Genomic DNA, 17061 nt, shown 5'->3' with positions numbered 1-17061 from the left:
TATTCAGCCTCCCTACAGTGGAGGTATTTAACTTCTCTGTCAGAATAGGGTTAGCTCTTTCTAAAGGCTGAGAGATGAACAGGACACATAACTTAGGAAATGGAGCAAACTAATTTCAGAAAGTAGGGATTATATGGTAATAAGTTTCACTCCTTATATCTAGTATTTATAGAAGTCTGTTACAGATGGAAAGAAAGATGTCTTAATTTTCTAATTACCTTAAAGATGTGTGCTTTGAGGATATGATGTCCCAGTTCAATAGTCTGCTGTCGGTTTAGTTTTCCCTCTTGGCGGGAAAACCAGAAGGCAAGTAATGTGTGGCCACTCCTGCAAAGAAAGTCATTTAAAAAAATTAATGCCTCAGTTTTGCCTTGACTATTCCGGTTCAGTCACTTCTCTAACAAAACTAGGCACCATTAAGTCAGCACCTTGGGGAAGACAGTTGTTACTAGGCAAATAACATGTCTGGATATTACAAAAGTCATTTCCAGTAGGCTTATTCCCATCCTTCAAACAGAAAACATTAAAGGGTTTTTCATTTTTGTTTTCTGTCTTTGTCAGCAACTCTTCATCAGCAGACTCCTGTTCTCTGTTCTGTATTCTCACTGAACTAGGTCACCAGTCCTTACAGAAGCACTGCCAGCCTACGCATCTTTTCACTGTCTAGATTTTTCTTCTCAGCCTTACGCCTCAGGTCTCTCCACCTGCAGTGTCTCTTGGTACCTAAACTAAACATGGTCTAAAATAGACTGCTGGTCTCTTCCTAGAGTCTTCTCTGGAAGACTTCTGCCAAGCCTCTACCTTCTTCCAGTTGAGTTCAGTGGGATATCAGTAGAGATGTATGATCTCTAGTACAGTATTTACCACACTGTTACCTGCTTTCTCCTCCAGTAGACTGAGTTTCCTGATAGTGTCCACTCCTCTGTATCTCTCTGATAACAGACTCCTAATCTGCTCATGGAACAGAAAGGCCTCCTTCCAAACCCTTGTATTGTCTTATTCTGTTCAGGGTGGTCAGAACTGTCTCGTTGGCCCAAACCATGTAATCAGCTGTCTTGAGGACAAAACAAAAAGCAGGGCTAGGCAAAAAAGTACTGGAAAAATTGAGCTGTGAGCCCTGACTGTGTAGCATCAAAACTGCTCTAATTTTACTTTAAATAAAGCAATTATTTTTTGCTGTTTAATCCATTTATATTGGAATCTTGTGTTCTGTTCCAACTCAAAGTATCTTAATGATATAAACACACACACACACACACACACACACACACACACTCCCCAATTATTTGTGATGCTGATGCTGAATAGCAAACCTAGGGCTAAACACTTTACTGAGCTACATTCCTAGCTCGATGACTGCCCCCCTCCCTTGATACAAGGTCTCATGCTACATGAGGCATGAGGCTACCTAGACCTCAAAACCCATCTTTAATGCTTTAAAAGTTATTTATTTATTATTTACTTTGGTGTTTTGCCTGTATGTATATCTGTGTGAGGGTGTCAGGTCCCCTAGAACTGCAGTAACAGACAGTTGTGAGCTACTGTGTGGGTGCTGGGAATTGAACTCTTAACAGCTGACCCATTTCTATAGCCCTCCTCCATTTTTAATTTTTTTTTTGAGACAGGGTTTCTCTGTATTGTTTTGGAAGCTGTCCTGGAACTTGCTCTGTAGATCAGGCTGGCCTCGAACTCACAGAGATCCGCCTGCCTCTGTCTCCCGAGTGCTGGGATTAAAGGCATGCGCCACCAACACTTGGCCCCGTTTTTAATTTTTAAAACATTTATGTACATAGAAGTGTATGCATGTGAAGACCAGAGGACAACATGTAGGAGTCACTTCTTTCCTTCTATCACATAGGTCTCGATGATCAAACTCAGGTCATCCATCGAGTTTGGCAAACAGGCACATTTACCCTCTGGCTATCTCATCAGACCAACCTTGAACTTCTGATTTTGCCACTACCTCCTGTGTCCTACCATGCCTGGTTTATGTGATGATGGGGATTAATCCCAAACTTTCCTACAAACTAGGCAAGCACTCTACCAACTTAGCTATATCGCCAAGCAATATGTTCTTTTAAGTGTCAACATACGTTTGTGTGGAATATGTGAGACATATATGTATGTATTCCTATTTAAATTGAAAAAAAACTCTAGATCACCTATATCCTCCATAATACCTAACATAGCCTAATTCATGTAAAAATGTTAATAATGTTTTAAGGACAAAACACTGGGCATGAGGGTCTCAGCAGTGTAGGGACATGCTACTATGCCTGATGACCTGAGTTTTATCCTAAGAATCCACTTGGTAGAAGGAGAGAATCAATTTCTGCACTTTGTTCTCTCATTCTCACGAGTATCATGGCATACCTGTGCACCCCTAAGATAACAAAAGCACACAAATAAGCAATCAAACCAACATAGAAACAAAAAAACATGGGCTTTTAAAAAAATAATTTAAAAAAGGCCAGTATCTGGGCATAACGACACATACCTTAATCCTAGCACTTAAGTAGACAAGGAAGATCATACATAGGTTGGGAACCTGACTCCTGGGCAACAGCCTGGGATACACAGTAAGATGGCATCAAAACAAACAAACAAGCCCCCTCAAGCAAACAAAAACAAAACAAGTAGGAGGGAGGATACTAGATTATCCTCTTCCTTCTCTTCTTCTCCCCTCTCCCTGTCTCCTTTCGAACCCGGAGAATATGAGGTGGGGCAGTTTCCATGATATATATGTCATTACAGAATCTTCATTTCAGTAATATTTTGAAAGACATTCCAAATTTTGTCTTCACAGAATTTCTAAACTACAATGGTCTTTTAACCAGGCAAGGTTAATCACATGGGAAGGAAATGATTTAGCTGGAAGGATGTCCAGACAGGGGACTCATCACTATCATCTTGAGGTCTGAGCACAGGGTTGTTTCACACTTACATTATCTGAAAATGTACATCGAACTTTCACAGGGAACCAACTGAAAGCTCCATTTTGTTGGTAGTCTGTCGTAACAGAGCTAAGGAAGTCAGGTGTATTGGAGGCAGAGACCTCAAAATTCCATCTAGTCAGTAAAATTATTGGAGTTTTCCTGGTATAAAAATTATTTTCAGACTGATTTTGTCCTAGTGACTTCAATTATTTATACTAAGATACTTTAATTTCTCCAGTGTACATTTGTACCTAGAGATAACAGTGTTTGTTACTGCTCCACTGATTGGGCACTGAGTGTATAAATAGCTAATAATACAGGGCAAGATGAGTGTGACAACTGTCGTTCATTTCTTTTTGAATAGAAGCATGGTAGATTTTCATAAAAGAATGACTTTGCTGGGTCTGTAAATTCTAGCAAGAAGTCAAGAGGCTGAGGCAGAAGGTTTACAAATTTGAGACAAGCCTGTGTTATGTATCGAGGAAAAAGAAAAAACTAAACACCAGTTGTGAAGAGCTCACTGAACCCAAAGCTTACGGTGTTTGGGGCACAAAAGGAAACAGCAAGTCATGCTGTGTGCTGGCATTTCCAGGTGTGTCTTGCTCTTCTGTGAAGTACAGAGCCACTAGGCAAACTAAAGTCTGAATGTGTCTGCTTCACTTGTGCAGATCTGTTTCTACTTCTCAAGACAGCTGCTCACTCTTAAATATTATGCTTCTTGGCCCCTAGCTCTCTAACATCACTGGTAGTTTCTTAGTAGTGATTTTTCTCTTAACCTTTGATATTTTCCCTTCCTCTTATTTTTTTTCTTCCAGTATTAGGCCCTACCTATTGTTTCATCAAAACTATCTCCTAGGGCATGGTGGCACACACATTTAACCCCAGCACTTGGGAAGCAGAGGCACGTGGATCTCTATGAATCCAAGGCCAGCCTGGTCTACAGAGCGAGTTCCAGGACAGCCAGGGCTACACAGAGAAACCTTGTCTGGAAAGATCAAAACAAACAAAACAATAACAACCCCCCCAAAACAAACCACCACCACCCATAAAACCCAGCCATCTCCTGACAACTGTGACAATATGTAGGTACTTCTTCCATCTCTTCCAGTGATGTAACGCCTTTGCTTCTTTTCCTCCTAGGTAGCTCTTGCATCCTGGCTTCAACTTTGACCTTAATGTGAACGACTCCCACAGAGACATCTCAAACACAGGGATTTATTTTTTGTTTCTCTAGCTGCCTGGTGGCTCTCTCTACCTCCACCACTGTCAAGTAAAAGTTGTCCTTAAAATCAAATACTTTAAGGCTACTTTTTTTCAAACCTGGCCAGTTAGGCATAGAAACCCTCTATCAGTTTTTCTACTTCAACTTCCTCAGCTGGATATGTGTAAAGAGAAACATGTTTCCACTCTATTTTAGTGTTTCTTGCCTGGCCTATTCCAACAGTATACTGTAAAAGCTCATTAAAATCTGTAAGTTCTTCAGTGACTTATACTTCCTTCAGTGTACCCTTTGAAACCTGTTCTGATTAGCTTCTACTGTCAACTTGACATAGCCTAGAGTCATCTGACAGCAGAGCCTCAATTGAGAAACTGGCTAGATGACATTGACCCAGGAGTATGCTTCTGGGGGGGGTGTCTTGATTATAACTGATGCTGAGGGCCTTAGGCATGTGTCTTAAACTGTGTAAGGAAGCTTGCTAAGTATAAGCCAGAGTTCAAGCCTCCTGGCAAGCAGCATTTCTCCAAGGTTCCTGCTGTACTTCCTGGGTCAGAGGTAATATTGTGTGGAATAGTAAGTAGGCTTGCCTTCAAGTTCCTGCCCGACTTCTCAATGATGGACTATAAACTGGGAGCTGCAAACCCTTCCTTCCTTAAGTTGTTTTTGGTCCTGGTGTTTTTCACAGCAGCAGAAAGAAACTAGAGCAAATCCTCAGCATGGTATTCGAAGGACAGTCAAAGCCTGTTCTCAATCAGGCTATTAATCTCTATTTTAGAAGACATGTTTTTTTTAATACAACTATTCCTAAGCAATTAAAAAGTAACACTTTAGACATGTATATTATAGTTCCAAAAATAGTAATTCCTAGATTATCGTAAAACACTATACTTATAAGCATTAGCATAGGAGTAATGTTAGTAAGTAAATGTTATTTCTCCCATTCAGTGGAACATGAACAAGAACTCATCAGTATAAATAATAATATAAGTATTTGTATAGTATCACTCTTTTTCTTTCTTTCTTTCTTTCTTTCTTTCTTTCTTTCTTTCTTTCTTTCTTTCTTTCCTTCTTTCTTTTCTTTTTGAGATGGAGGCTCTCTATGTAGCTCTTGCTGGCTTGGAACTTGCTACATAGACTAAACTGACCTTGAACCTACAGAGAGCCACCTGCCGTTGCCTTCCAAGAACACTGAATACTAACATAATTAAAATAATTAATCATGGGCTGGAGAGATGGCTCAGAGGTTAAGAGCACTGCCTGCTCTTCCAGAGGTCCTGAGTTCAATTCCCAGCAACCACATGGTGGCTCACAACCGTCTGTAATGAGATCTGGTGCCGTCTTCTGGCCTACAAACATATGCTGTATACATAATAAATAAATTAATAAAAAATACAATTAAAAATAATTAATCATTATGCTGACAAATTTAAGTGTATTTATCTTTATGTGTATGTATGTGTGCCTAAATGAGTTTATGTGTACTGTGTGGCTGAGGCCAGAGAGTGTCAGATTCCCTTTGGCTGGAGTTATAGGTTACTGTGAACTGTTGAATATGATGCTGAGAACCAAACCTGGGCCTTCTGCAAGAACAGTAAGCAGCCCAATGTTGACAACTTTTAATTAGTCTCCATTGGGAAACTGTGAACTAAGAAATCAAGCAGAGTGAACTGTGTTAAGTGTGAGTTTAGTCATGAACAAACAGAAAATAGACTTTCTCTCTAACTGAAGATTATGGCAATCAAGATAGACTTTAATATAGATTCAAAGTGGTTCTGAAGACAATGCATCCAGAGGGAATGGTGAGGACAGACAAATTATTTCCACATTACTGTATGTCAGACAAGCTGCGATTCAAGGTTATCCTGCAAACTTCCCTGTCTGCATTCACAGTGCTGCCTTTTCAGCTCTCACAGTCAGACAAACTCATGTTCAAATCTTAGCTCTGTGACCCCACTCACAAGCTTTATAACCAAGGGTAAGCTTCATAACCTCTTGGTGAACTAGTAATGTCTAGCTTTCAGGACTGTGGTAAGAATTAAGTGATACTCATTAAAAAAATTTTATTTTTCACATCTATCTTATATAGCAAATGGCACAATGCAGTCCTGAAAGAGTGATTACTTTCTATGTCAGACTTTTCACTGCTCTGAGAAAATCCCCGACAGCAACAACAGAGGAAGGGTTTGCTGTGCTCATGGACTCAGTATATTATGGCAGGAATTTGGTGGAACAGAACAACTCATGGGAAGGTGGTTGCAGGAGAGGAAGATGGGGATGAAGAGGAAGAGAGGGAGAAAGGGGGAGAGGAGAGAGTGACAGGGAGGAGAAAAGAAGGGGGACACAGACAGACAGACACCCACCCACCCAGGCTGGCTACTAACTTGTGATTCTCCTCTCCTAGCCTCCTAATTGCTGGGATTACAGCTACCTTCCACCATGATGCCTGGTATATTTGATTTTAGATAGGAGAGAAGCAATCACAGGTCAGAGTTGAGAACTGTCTCTCCCACCCTATCCATGCTGTCTTTTCTTCTCTTTCCTGGATACACATGCTTTAACAAAAGTCAGAGAAGGTGGTATACAGAATGGGGGATGGGGTGAGGATAGATCCTCTTATGTTTTCACTTGCTGGCATTGGTAGCCCCTGGATATATATTACTAGAAACAAATCAAATCCACCCACGACAACTTTGAGTTACAAGGAGCTATTGTCGTTTGATGACTTGGTTTCCTAAGCCATAAGAGTTCAGAGAAAAACCCTTTCTAAAGGAAGAATCAGTCTACCTCATCTCCATTTAACTATTTTATACATTATTACAATGTCACTATGTTTGCTTTTCCAACAGATTTTCACTTAGTACTCCGGGGATATAGCTAGTCTTGAAGTCTCTATTTGTATGATTGAACTACGGTAACAAGTGAATCTAAGTATTTCAGGCATGGATGTTTGCTCATTATTGTAGCCTTGGTCAGTAATGTGTAGGTATATTTATTTTCTTAGCTTTTGTAATGACATACACAACAGACAAAACTTTAATGTCTCATTGAAACAAGATTTGGATGCTTTGACATTGTGTGATGGTCAGATGTGACAAAATGGTATAGTCATAGCCAGTTGGTGAGGTTCCTATCTTAATATGGGTGGATACAGTATAGACTGCTAGAAATGCTTATATATTATAGAGGCAAATATGGGAAATATGGGAGACCTAATGAGAAAGACCACAGAGCTTGTTACTACCTATGAGGTTATGCTTTCCTTCCAGTGAAGACTTGTTCTTGGGAAATGGCCTTGCATTCAACAGGGAGTGAGGACAGGGTGACTGAGTAACATAACACACGACTTAGTATGCTTAATGAAATGGGAGGAGAAATGATATTCATTACATCAGACATGGCCCAGAAAAATCTACTCCTGCACTTTGTCTTCTTCTCTCTGCCAGCTGATGACATCAAACACCCAAAACAGTGTGTTAAAAGATGGCAGTCTCCATCAGACCAGGCCCCCCCCCCCAAGGCTATGCAGAACACATCTCTTCCAACCATGTAGTGCCTCTGGATTTCAGTGAATGAAAAGTAAATTTCTAGTGGGAAAAACTCCTGAGATTTTTGTGTTTACTTTAGCAGTTACCAGTGTCTTTAGTGTGAAAGTACTGTTGAGAGACTGGTAATAGAGGGATGAACAGACAGACAAAGAGCAGGACTGAGAACGGACTTAAGATCTCAATGTCAGTGAAATAAGCAGAAACTAAAACACTATCTTCATGTGTTAGGCCTCTGAAACAAGCTAAAATCATACCTTACAGGCAGACTTCTTAGACTCCATCACGGGATCAGAAGAGGAACTCGTGTGCTTTGTGACAGTGGTCATTTTCTACCACTATAACCAATCAATACAAAAGGCTCCCTATATCTAGCAACTGCCACTCATTCCAGCAAACCCAAAATCATTTTCAAATCTACAAGACAGCTAACACAAAGGAATGACACGGTGGCAGCACCAATAGATTCCCCACCACAGCCCACCATGAACTAAAGGCAAAGAGGGAAGCTGCTTTAAGTTACCATTTCTCTTGTGTGGTCTTTGTGTTTAGAAAACAGCCACTCACAGAATGGTATGGTAACGCATTATTTTCAGTAAGAGACATTCATGTGTCACCAGGAAATCATTGTTTAGGCCATGAAGGCGTCAGTGCTTTTCCTAGGAACCCCCATGCCTTTGCCTGCCTCATTTTCTGTCAGCTGTAAGAAGACGAAGGTGTCTCCTTGCTCCAAGTATGTTTTGTAGCTCCTGAGCGTTAGTAGAAATACAATGTGAGAATTTAGAAGAATTCCATCTAAGTTCATAAAGATTTGTTCTGACTAGCTAAGCCAACATTATATCCCTGGGCAGGAAAGAACCTTAAGCCGCCTTTCTGACAGGCAGATTCATGGTTTGCTCCTTTCTTTTCAGAAGTTACTTTTTGCACAAATATAGACATCAAGCACATTCCCTACTTTATTTTTTCCTAGAAGTTCCAGGATATCAGGTCTTATGTTGAGTGTGGTATTTGTTGTTTATGACTTAATAAACCTTGCCTGGGGATCAGAATGCAAAGCTAGCCAGAGCTATAGAAGCTGAGCAGTGGTGGCACACACCTTTGATCTCAAGACTCAGGAGACAGAGGCAGATGGATCACTGTGAGTTCAGGGCCACCTCCGGCTACACGAGAGTGAACAGTCTAAAAGAGTAACAGAGCTCACACCTTTGATCCCAGCACTAGAGAGGTATATGAGATAGGAGGAGGGCAGTCAGTATTCAGTCTTAGGCAATTAGTCTCCAGGCACGTTGAGGTCAGGATTGCCTAAGCCTTGGTTGAGGTAAGAGCTCTCTGGTGGTTTGGCTGCTTTGCCTTTCTGATCTTCAGCTTTAACCCTAATATCTGTCTCTGGGTTTTTTTATTATTCATGCTGCAGTTGAGGTCCTAGTTTTGCAGCAAGAGATAAGGATCTAATTTCATTTTTCTGAATATTGAAATTCATGTTCCCTACCACTATTTGTTGAAAATTTTATCTTTTCTCTACTGTATGTCTTTGCATTTTTGTAAAGAATCAGGTCACTGTTGGGTCCCTATTCGATTCCACTGAGCTATGTGTGTGTGTTTTGTGCTAGGATGGCAATGTGTCTTTTATTACTACAGTTCTATAATATAATTAAAGTCAGGCTTGGTGACACCTACTGCATAATTCTTTTTTTTTCCCAGTATTGCTTTGGCTGTCCTTGGTCTTTTCTGTTTCCATACAAATTTTGAGATTTTTTTTCTCAATTTGTGGGGAAGGACCTTGGGATTTTTATTGGGACGGCATAAATCTGTCAATTGCTTTTTCCACAAGATTAATTCTTCTGATCCATGAGCATAAGGGTATTTCCATCTCCTAGTATCTTTCTCATTTCATTCTTTAGTGTCTTAAGTTTTCATTGTAGAGGTCTTTTATTTCCTTGGTTAGATTTATTTGAAGGCATTTTATTTTATTTTATTTTTGTAGTTACTGTGTGAATAGAATTATAGTCCTGATTTTGCTTTCAGTATGTTTGTCATTGGTACAGAGAGAGGAAGACTACTCATTTTTGTGAGTTAATTTTATATGTTTTATAATTTTACTCAAAGTGTTTATAAACCCAACAAGTTTTGTGTGTGTGTGTGTGTGTGTGTGTGTGTGTGTAGTCCTTAGAGTCTTTTGTGTATAGAATATTATCCTCAAATAGAGATACTTTGATGTTTCCTATTTGTATCCATTTTATTCCCTTCTTGTTCTGTTACTCTAAGATTCAAGTAATATTATTGAGGAGAAGCAGAAGGAGTGGAGACTCTGTCTTGCTCCTGATCTTAGCAGGAATGCTTTGAGTTTTACTCCATTTAGCATCATTAGCTTCTTATTGATAGCCTTCATTATGTTGTGGTAGCTCCCTCTATCCTTAGTATCTACATGACTTTTATCATGAAGAGAAGCTGGTTTTTGTCAAAGACATTTTCTGTACCTACTGAGATGATCATGAGTCTCTGAGTCCATTCATGTGACAAATTTCATTTATTGATTTATATATGACATAAGGTCAACTTGATTATGATGAATGACTTTTTTGGTGTGATCCAGAATTTGGTTTGCATTTTATTGAGAATTTTTACATATATGTTCATCCCAGAGATTGGTTTGTAATTTTCTTTTGTTATGTCTTTATCTTATCTTGGTATCAGAACAATACTGGTTTCATAAAAAGTGTGAAAGCATTCCTTACCTTTCTATTTAAAAAATTATTTTATGTGTATGGGTGTCACATCTGCATGTATGTCTGTGCACCAAATGCATGCCTGTGTCCAAGGAGGCCAGAAGAGGCCATGGATCTCTGGGACTGGAGTAACGTAATTCCTTTGCAAGAACAACCTATGATTTTAACTTCAGAGCCATCTCTCCAGCTCTCTTCATTTTCTATTATATGGAATAATTTGAGCAGTACTGCTGTTAGCTGTAGTTGAAATTACATAACAGATGGGGCAGGAGCTTGTGAGTCCTCATCTCAAACTGAGGAGCTATTGATAGTTGATGGTTACTGGGGAAGAGTCCTTTTTTCTTTGGTGGTGTTGTCACTAGTAGGTTGTCCATACGCCAGTGGATGCCACCACCATGTGCATAGGACCAACTAGTTGGATTTAGTGGGATATTAAGAGGGAGGGAGAAGGACACTGGGAAGTAAGTATGTTGAAGGGACCAAAGGAGTTGGAGGGAGGAATAGATATAATCAAAATACACTGTATACATATCAAAGCACAAATAGAATTATAAACAAATAACAACCAATGTAGTTAAAAATACAAAAACTTAGGATAGGCTCCAAAGCAATACAAAGAAACCCTGTTTTGAAAAACCAAGAAAACAAAAACTTAAACTTAAGAGCAACTTGATATTTTGATGTGTATATGCAATGTTTAAGCTATGTTAGATATACTTCTTCATTTATATTTTCTTTATGATGAAAATTAAAAAACTTTAACTTTTTTGAAATGTACAGTAAACTATTATTTCCATTGTCATTCTACTGTGTAATAGTACACCAGAGCTCCATACTCAGTGGACTAATACTCACGGACAAGTTTCTCTGCCCATGACTCTGAGCTTGGCTTTTTCACTTAACAATCCCCAGTTTCAGCCATGAGTTGCAAAGGAAGATATTTTCCCCTATGGCTGAATAGTAAGCACCTCATTGCTGTATGTACTACAGTTTCCTTATCCATCTGTCAGCCCATGAACACTCAGGATGCTTCCATTTCTTGAGTATTGGGAATACTGTTCTAATGAACATGGAGTGCAGGTATCTCTTTAACACAGGAGTTCCCTTTCTTTTGGATACAGAGCTGGTAGTGAGACTGTCGGATTATACAACAGTTGCATTTTTTTTTAAGTTTCTGAGGATCCTCTATATTTTTCTGTAGTGGCTGTTGTTGAGTTACATTCCCATCAACCATGTATAAAGGCAGCTTTTCTCCACATCCTCACTAACATTTCGTACTTTTAGGTTTTTTAAGGCCATTCTTGCAGAGGTAAGGTGATGATTCACTGTGATTTTTGATTTTATTTCCCTGATAGTCATTGCTGACCATTTTCTAATACACCTGTCAGTCATTTGTATGTTTTCTTTTGAAAAATACCTATTTCAGTCTATTGTCCATTTTTGAGTCAACTGTTATTTTTTGTTATTGATTTTTTGTTGCTTATGATAAGATGTGTAAATGTGCTGGTTGGTTTTTGTCAAATTGACAGAAACCTAGACATATCTGGGAAGAGAGGATTTTAACTGAGAAAATGTGTCTATAACATCCCTGTAGGCAAACCTGTAGGATACTCTCTTGATTAATGAAATTGGAAGACCCAAATCATTGCGGGAAGTGCTACCCCTGAGCAGGTGTTCTTGGGTTCTATAAGAAGCAGGCTGGCCGGGCAGTGGTGGTGCACGTCTTTAATCCCAGCACTCGGGAAGCAGAGGCAGGCGAATCTCTGTGAGTTTGAGGCCGGGCTGGACCGACAGCCTCCAAAACAATACAGAGAAACCCTGTCTCGTAAAAAAAAAAAAAAAAAAAAAAAAAAAAAGAAGCAGGCTGATCAAGGCATGAGAAGCAAGTCACTAAGCATCTCCCCTCCATGGCCTCTGCTTTAGTCCCTGCCTCCAGGTTCTGCCCTGACTTCCTTCATTGATGGAGGATGACTTGACAGCTGTAAGATAAAGAAATCCCTTCCTCCCCAAGTTGCTTTTGGTCATGGTATTTATCATACCAACAGAAACCCTAAGCAAAAGTTTACAAATTTTTTTCCATTTTGAGGGCTGTTTCTTCACTCTGTTGACTGATTCTATTACTGTGCAGAATATTTTTGAATTTGATGTAAATCCTATTTGATTTTATTTCTATGGTCTTCCAAAAATATTTTTTCATTTCATGAAATATAAATGTCCTGGGATTCCTCCTATTTTTTTCTTTTTAGCAGTTATAGTGCACCTCTTTGCTGTCTTTGTTTCTTTCTTTGATTTTGCTCATTCTCTAATGGCTAGTTCCTAAAGTTTGTATATATGGGCAAGATTTCCATGCAGTACTAAAATTCTAGGTAGAATGCATAGTTACTCTTCTCCACCTTTTCATTTCACATTAGTTTTTAGTATAAACCTGGCTTCTGTTACCAACCACTCGACTCAAAGTTTTCTGGCAAAGTCACAGAAGGCTCCTTAACTTACACTTCTTTGTGATACTGATAAACTTTGAAACTCTTTTGGCTTTTATAACCTTTCCGTTCCTTGTTTATCCTTGTTTGACTAACTATCCATCATCATATTCTATCATTTAGTTAACAGTTCTGTTTTCATGCTTCTCATCTTACTGCTTTATGTCCCCCTTCCATGCTAGGGCTACAGTTTGGTTTTGTGTTTCTACTGTGATTGACTGACAACACCACACTATGAGTTTTCCGTTCAGTCCATCTTCCAAAGCCATACCTCTAACATCTCTAAATACAGTCTTTGCACCTTTTCTTGGAAGCAGTTCATTCTGAACATGCCCCAAATGGGACTCATGTTCTCCTCAGAGGCATGTTCTTCCTCCTGCACTGATGATGCTAATGGTCCATCCTCTAGAAAGTTCTATGTTGGTTTGGAACAACACCAGTGTTCACCATTCCCATATATTCTGGAGTCATTTTTCACCCTTCCATCTTTACCTTCGAGTACTTAGGAGTATTTTTGAAATGTCTCTCTCATATATACTCTGGTCACTATCCTTAGGATGCAGGTCTTAGCATTTCTCACCTACACAATTGTCACAAACTCCCTAGCTAGGATCCCAACCTGCAGTGTCCCCTTCTTCAGCCTCCCTTCCATAAGTTGCTTGTCAGAGTGTCTTTCACATCACCAGAGCTAACTGATCAGTCTCTTCTCCACAAAGAGTGACAAGGGCGCTGTGTAAAGTCTTAAAGATGCCACTCAAGGCTTTCTTCTGACACTATCTATCATTCTTTCTGAGCAGGCATCTTACTTTCTCATTATAGTTACACCCAACCCCCCAAAGGCACAGCCTATGTTCACATCCCTCCCTACTTCCATCCTGCTTACAAAGTTCTAATTTCTCCAATTCATTTTTCAAGGCAGAATTTGAATGCAACATTTTCTAAAAAGCATTTCTTCTTTGTCTAGGTTCCTGTGACACATTGTACTATGATTTATTGTTGGTTGCTTGTAACAGCTTTAGACCACAGGGTGTCTGACTCATCTAAGTTTCTCTAGTGGCTGGCATAGTTTTTACTGCAGAAGTTCCATAAATTGTCACTAATGAAGAAAACTAAGCAGATGGGTATCAGGAAGTGCAACACAAAGACTTCCAGATGAATTTTCCACTTCATTACCCAGGTCAGCCTTGAACTTGCAGGTAATTCTGTTGCCACAGTGAAGATCATGAAATGAGTATAAACATAACTCAAAACGTTGAAAACAGACTGACAACCTGATCCTTACCTTTCATTTTAAGATCCCTGCTTACAGTTAAACTTTGATTGCGCTACCTTAAATGTCTGCTAGTTACTATAATTCTTTCTACTGACCTTAATCAGATAGTACTACTTTGGTCGGTCCTCTCTTCCTCCCTCCCTCCCTCCCTCCCTCCGTCCCTCCCTCCCTCCCTCCCTCCCTCCCTCCCTCCCCCTCTCTCTCCCCCTCCCTCCCTCCCTCTCTCTTGCCCCCTCTATCATTCCATCTAGCTCAGGCTTGCCTCAAATTTGCTACATAGCCAAGGATGCACTTGAATTCTTTTTCTTTCTTTCTTTCTTTCTTTCTTTCTTTCTTTCTTTCTTTCTTTCTTTCTTTCTTTCTTTCTTTCTTTTTTGAGACAGGGTTTCATTGTGTAACAACTTTGACTGTCTTGGAACTCACTCTGTAGACCAGGCTGGCCTGGAACACAGAAGATCCACCTGCCTCTGCTTCCCAAGTGCTGGGATTAAAGGTGTGCACTACCACTGCCCATCAAGTTTGAACTCTTGATCTTCACATTTCCACCTGTTAAGTGCTGCCATTACAGGTGAGCACCAATTTCATGCAGTGCTGGAGACCCAACCCAGGGCTTCATGCTGGGCAAATAGCCTCTTAACTGAGCCATGTCCACTTCTACAACTTTTTCTTGGAAGCTGAGTTCACAATGTTTGCTAGTCCTGTTGTGCTACTGTGTCACATCTGATGCAGACATAGACCAGCCCAACAAAGTCTACTAAAGATTTATCCCTTTAGAAATTAGTAAAATAGCATTTTTTGGGAACAGCCAATTTGCACAGGGATTTGATGCTTTCCCCTACATGTTTCAACCCTTTCTAGGGCTTTTCTGCTCTACAAATGTATCATTGCTCTAGAATGGACATATCTGACCCAGTGAGGTCTTAAGGCAGGTGCGGAGGCTTCATGAGGCATAAAATCTATGGCTTTCCTGGGCTATCATAATTTGAAGAAACAGTAGCCATAGAAAGGAGACCAATTACTCACACTCCTTCTATGTCCCCTTAGCACCATACTTTGTTTTGAATTATAGCTAGTTATAAATGAGTCTATTAAAACCCCTAAGCCCTTACTTCTTTCTTACTTACACTTGTATCCCTTCAGCACTTAACTCTGTACCTCAAATACATTACTTAGTAAGTGCTTATTGATGCTTGCTGGATGCTGGAATTCATGTTTTTACTTATTCTTAGGGCATGATAAGAAGTAACAGAGTGAGCAAAAAGATATTATCTGTGGAGCTGTAGGAAGAATGTTCTAAATATTTTATGTAATGGGGTTAGAATTAGTAGTACTTATAATTTTTTCAGTTATTAATTAAAAATTTACAGTGTGTTTACTGTGTGCCAGGCACTTTCCTAGTCATTAGGAAGGCAAAGATGAGACAGAAAAAGTTACTGATCTCATTGAAGCTACTCAACTTCTAGGGGATAAGTAGACAATAAATAATTATCCATATCCAATAAGTTAATAAAGCTTTCTAACACACATTAGAAAGGAAATAAAAACATTACTAAGGACACAGATAGAATCCAGGAGTGACTTAGTAAGGTGACAAACAGAAGTCTCTCTTTGGCAGTATCGTATAAGCTAAAGTCTGAAGAGTCAATGGGAAGTCTCACTATGTAATGAGACAGGGAAACTGTTCTCTGCAAAGGTCTAGAGGTGACAGAGGAACGTCTACAAGTGGCAGAAAACTACAAGTTATAGGTGAGCAGAAGCTAGTCACACACACAGAGTTTTGGTTTTTTCTGATGGTAAGAAAAGGCACTTAAGGATATCTAGAAACAGTCACGTGGTATAATCTGTTTGAAAATAACCTCTCTCGTTGCTGGTAAATAGATTGGAGGAGGGCAAGAAGAACGATGAATCCATGTGGGAGACCAGGGTGTGGCCAGTGGGGATAAAAATAAATGGGTACTTACAAATCAATTTTGGGACTTAGAACCAATTAGATATGCTGATGGCTTCAGTAAATGAAAATCTCACAGCTGTGGGTTCTTATAGTTAAGAGGGTAGAAAGCTATTAGTGTTGATTTTGACTAAACATGGAGTTTTATCTGCTTTTGAAAGTCTCTAGAGATAGTGGAGTGAATTGCTCTACTCACAAAAAAGAAAATGTGTTGTCAAGTCTCACTAAGCTGACAATAACTCCTACTGATGGCTGTGCCATTAATCCTGGTTTGACAACCTCTGGGATTCTCTTGATTCGGTTAAGTGTTATTTCAGAGGCTTACTAGTGGGATAAATTAGCCTCTACTTCTTATATGTATGTGTGTGTATATGTGTGTGCACATGTTTATGCAGATGCATAAGTGTTCATGGGGGTGCATTTGTGTGTGTGTGTGTGTGTGTGTGTGTGTGTGTGTATGTACACACATGTGGAGGCAAAAGTTCAACTTTGGGTTTAGTTCCTCAGGAGTTGTCATCTTTGTGTTTTTGAGACAGGGTCTCTTAGTGGGACCTTGGGTTCTCTGAACAGGGTAGGCTGGCTGTCAGTGAATTCCAGGAATCCATCTATCTGTACTTCCCCATTACAACTGCCTTTTTTTTATGTGAGTTTTGGGGATCAAGCTCAGGTCATCAAGCTTTTATAGCAAGCACTTTACTAACTGGGTTCTTTCTGTAGTTCTTTATGCTACATTTAGTATTAAAAATGCCTTTGTTGGGCATGGGTACATGCCTATAATTTCAGAACTTGGGAAATTGAGGTAGGAGAAATATGAGCACAAGAGAAGCCCAGGCTACATAAGACTCAGTTAAGAATAAAAAAAAGGCCCTTGATCACCTCTTCATGTCCTTCCCATTTATATTTTAGATAAAGTTATTTTAAGCCAATACCTTCAGAA

General features: G+C 39.6%; 1 protein-coding gene across 11 annotated transcripts in view; it reads right to left on the bottom strand.

Moving 5' to 3' along the window:
- Nucleotides 1-17061, bottom strand: part of Tanc2 (tetratricopeptide repeat, ankyrin repeat and coiled-coil containing 2) — a 306152-nt gene that overhangs the window by 50356 nt on the left and 238735 nt on the right. For all 11 annotated transcript variants that reach the window (XM_040749911.1, XM_040749916.1, XM_040749917.1 and 8 more), the window contains one exon: nucleotides 219-327. In XM_040749911.1, the coding sequence (XP_040605845.1) occupies nucleotides 219-327 (109 nt within the window). The remainder of the gene's footprint in view (nucleotides 1-218; nucleotides 328-17061) is intronic.

Source organism: Mesocricetus auratus, unplaced genomic scaffold (assembly GCF_017639785.1).
Source record: "Mesocricetus auratus isolate SY011 unplaced genomic scaffold, BCM_Maur_2.0 Super-Scaffold_100007, whole genome shotgun sequence".
NCBI lineage: Eukaryota > Metazoa > Chordata > Mammalia > Rodentia > Cricetidae > Mesocricetus > Mesocricetus auratus.
This window is presented reverse-complemented; position numbering and strand designations above follow the sequence as displayed.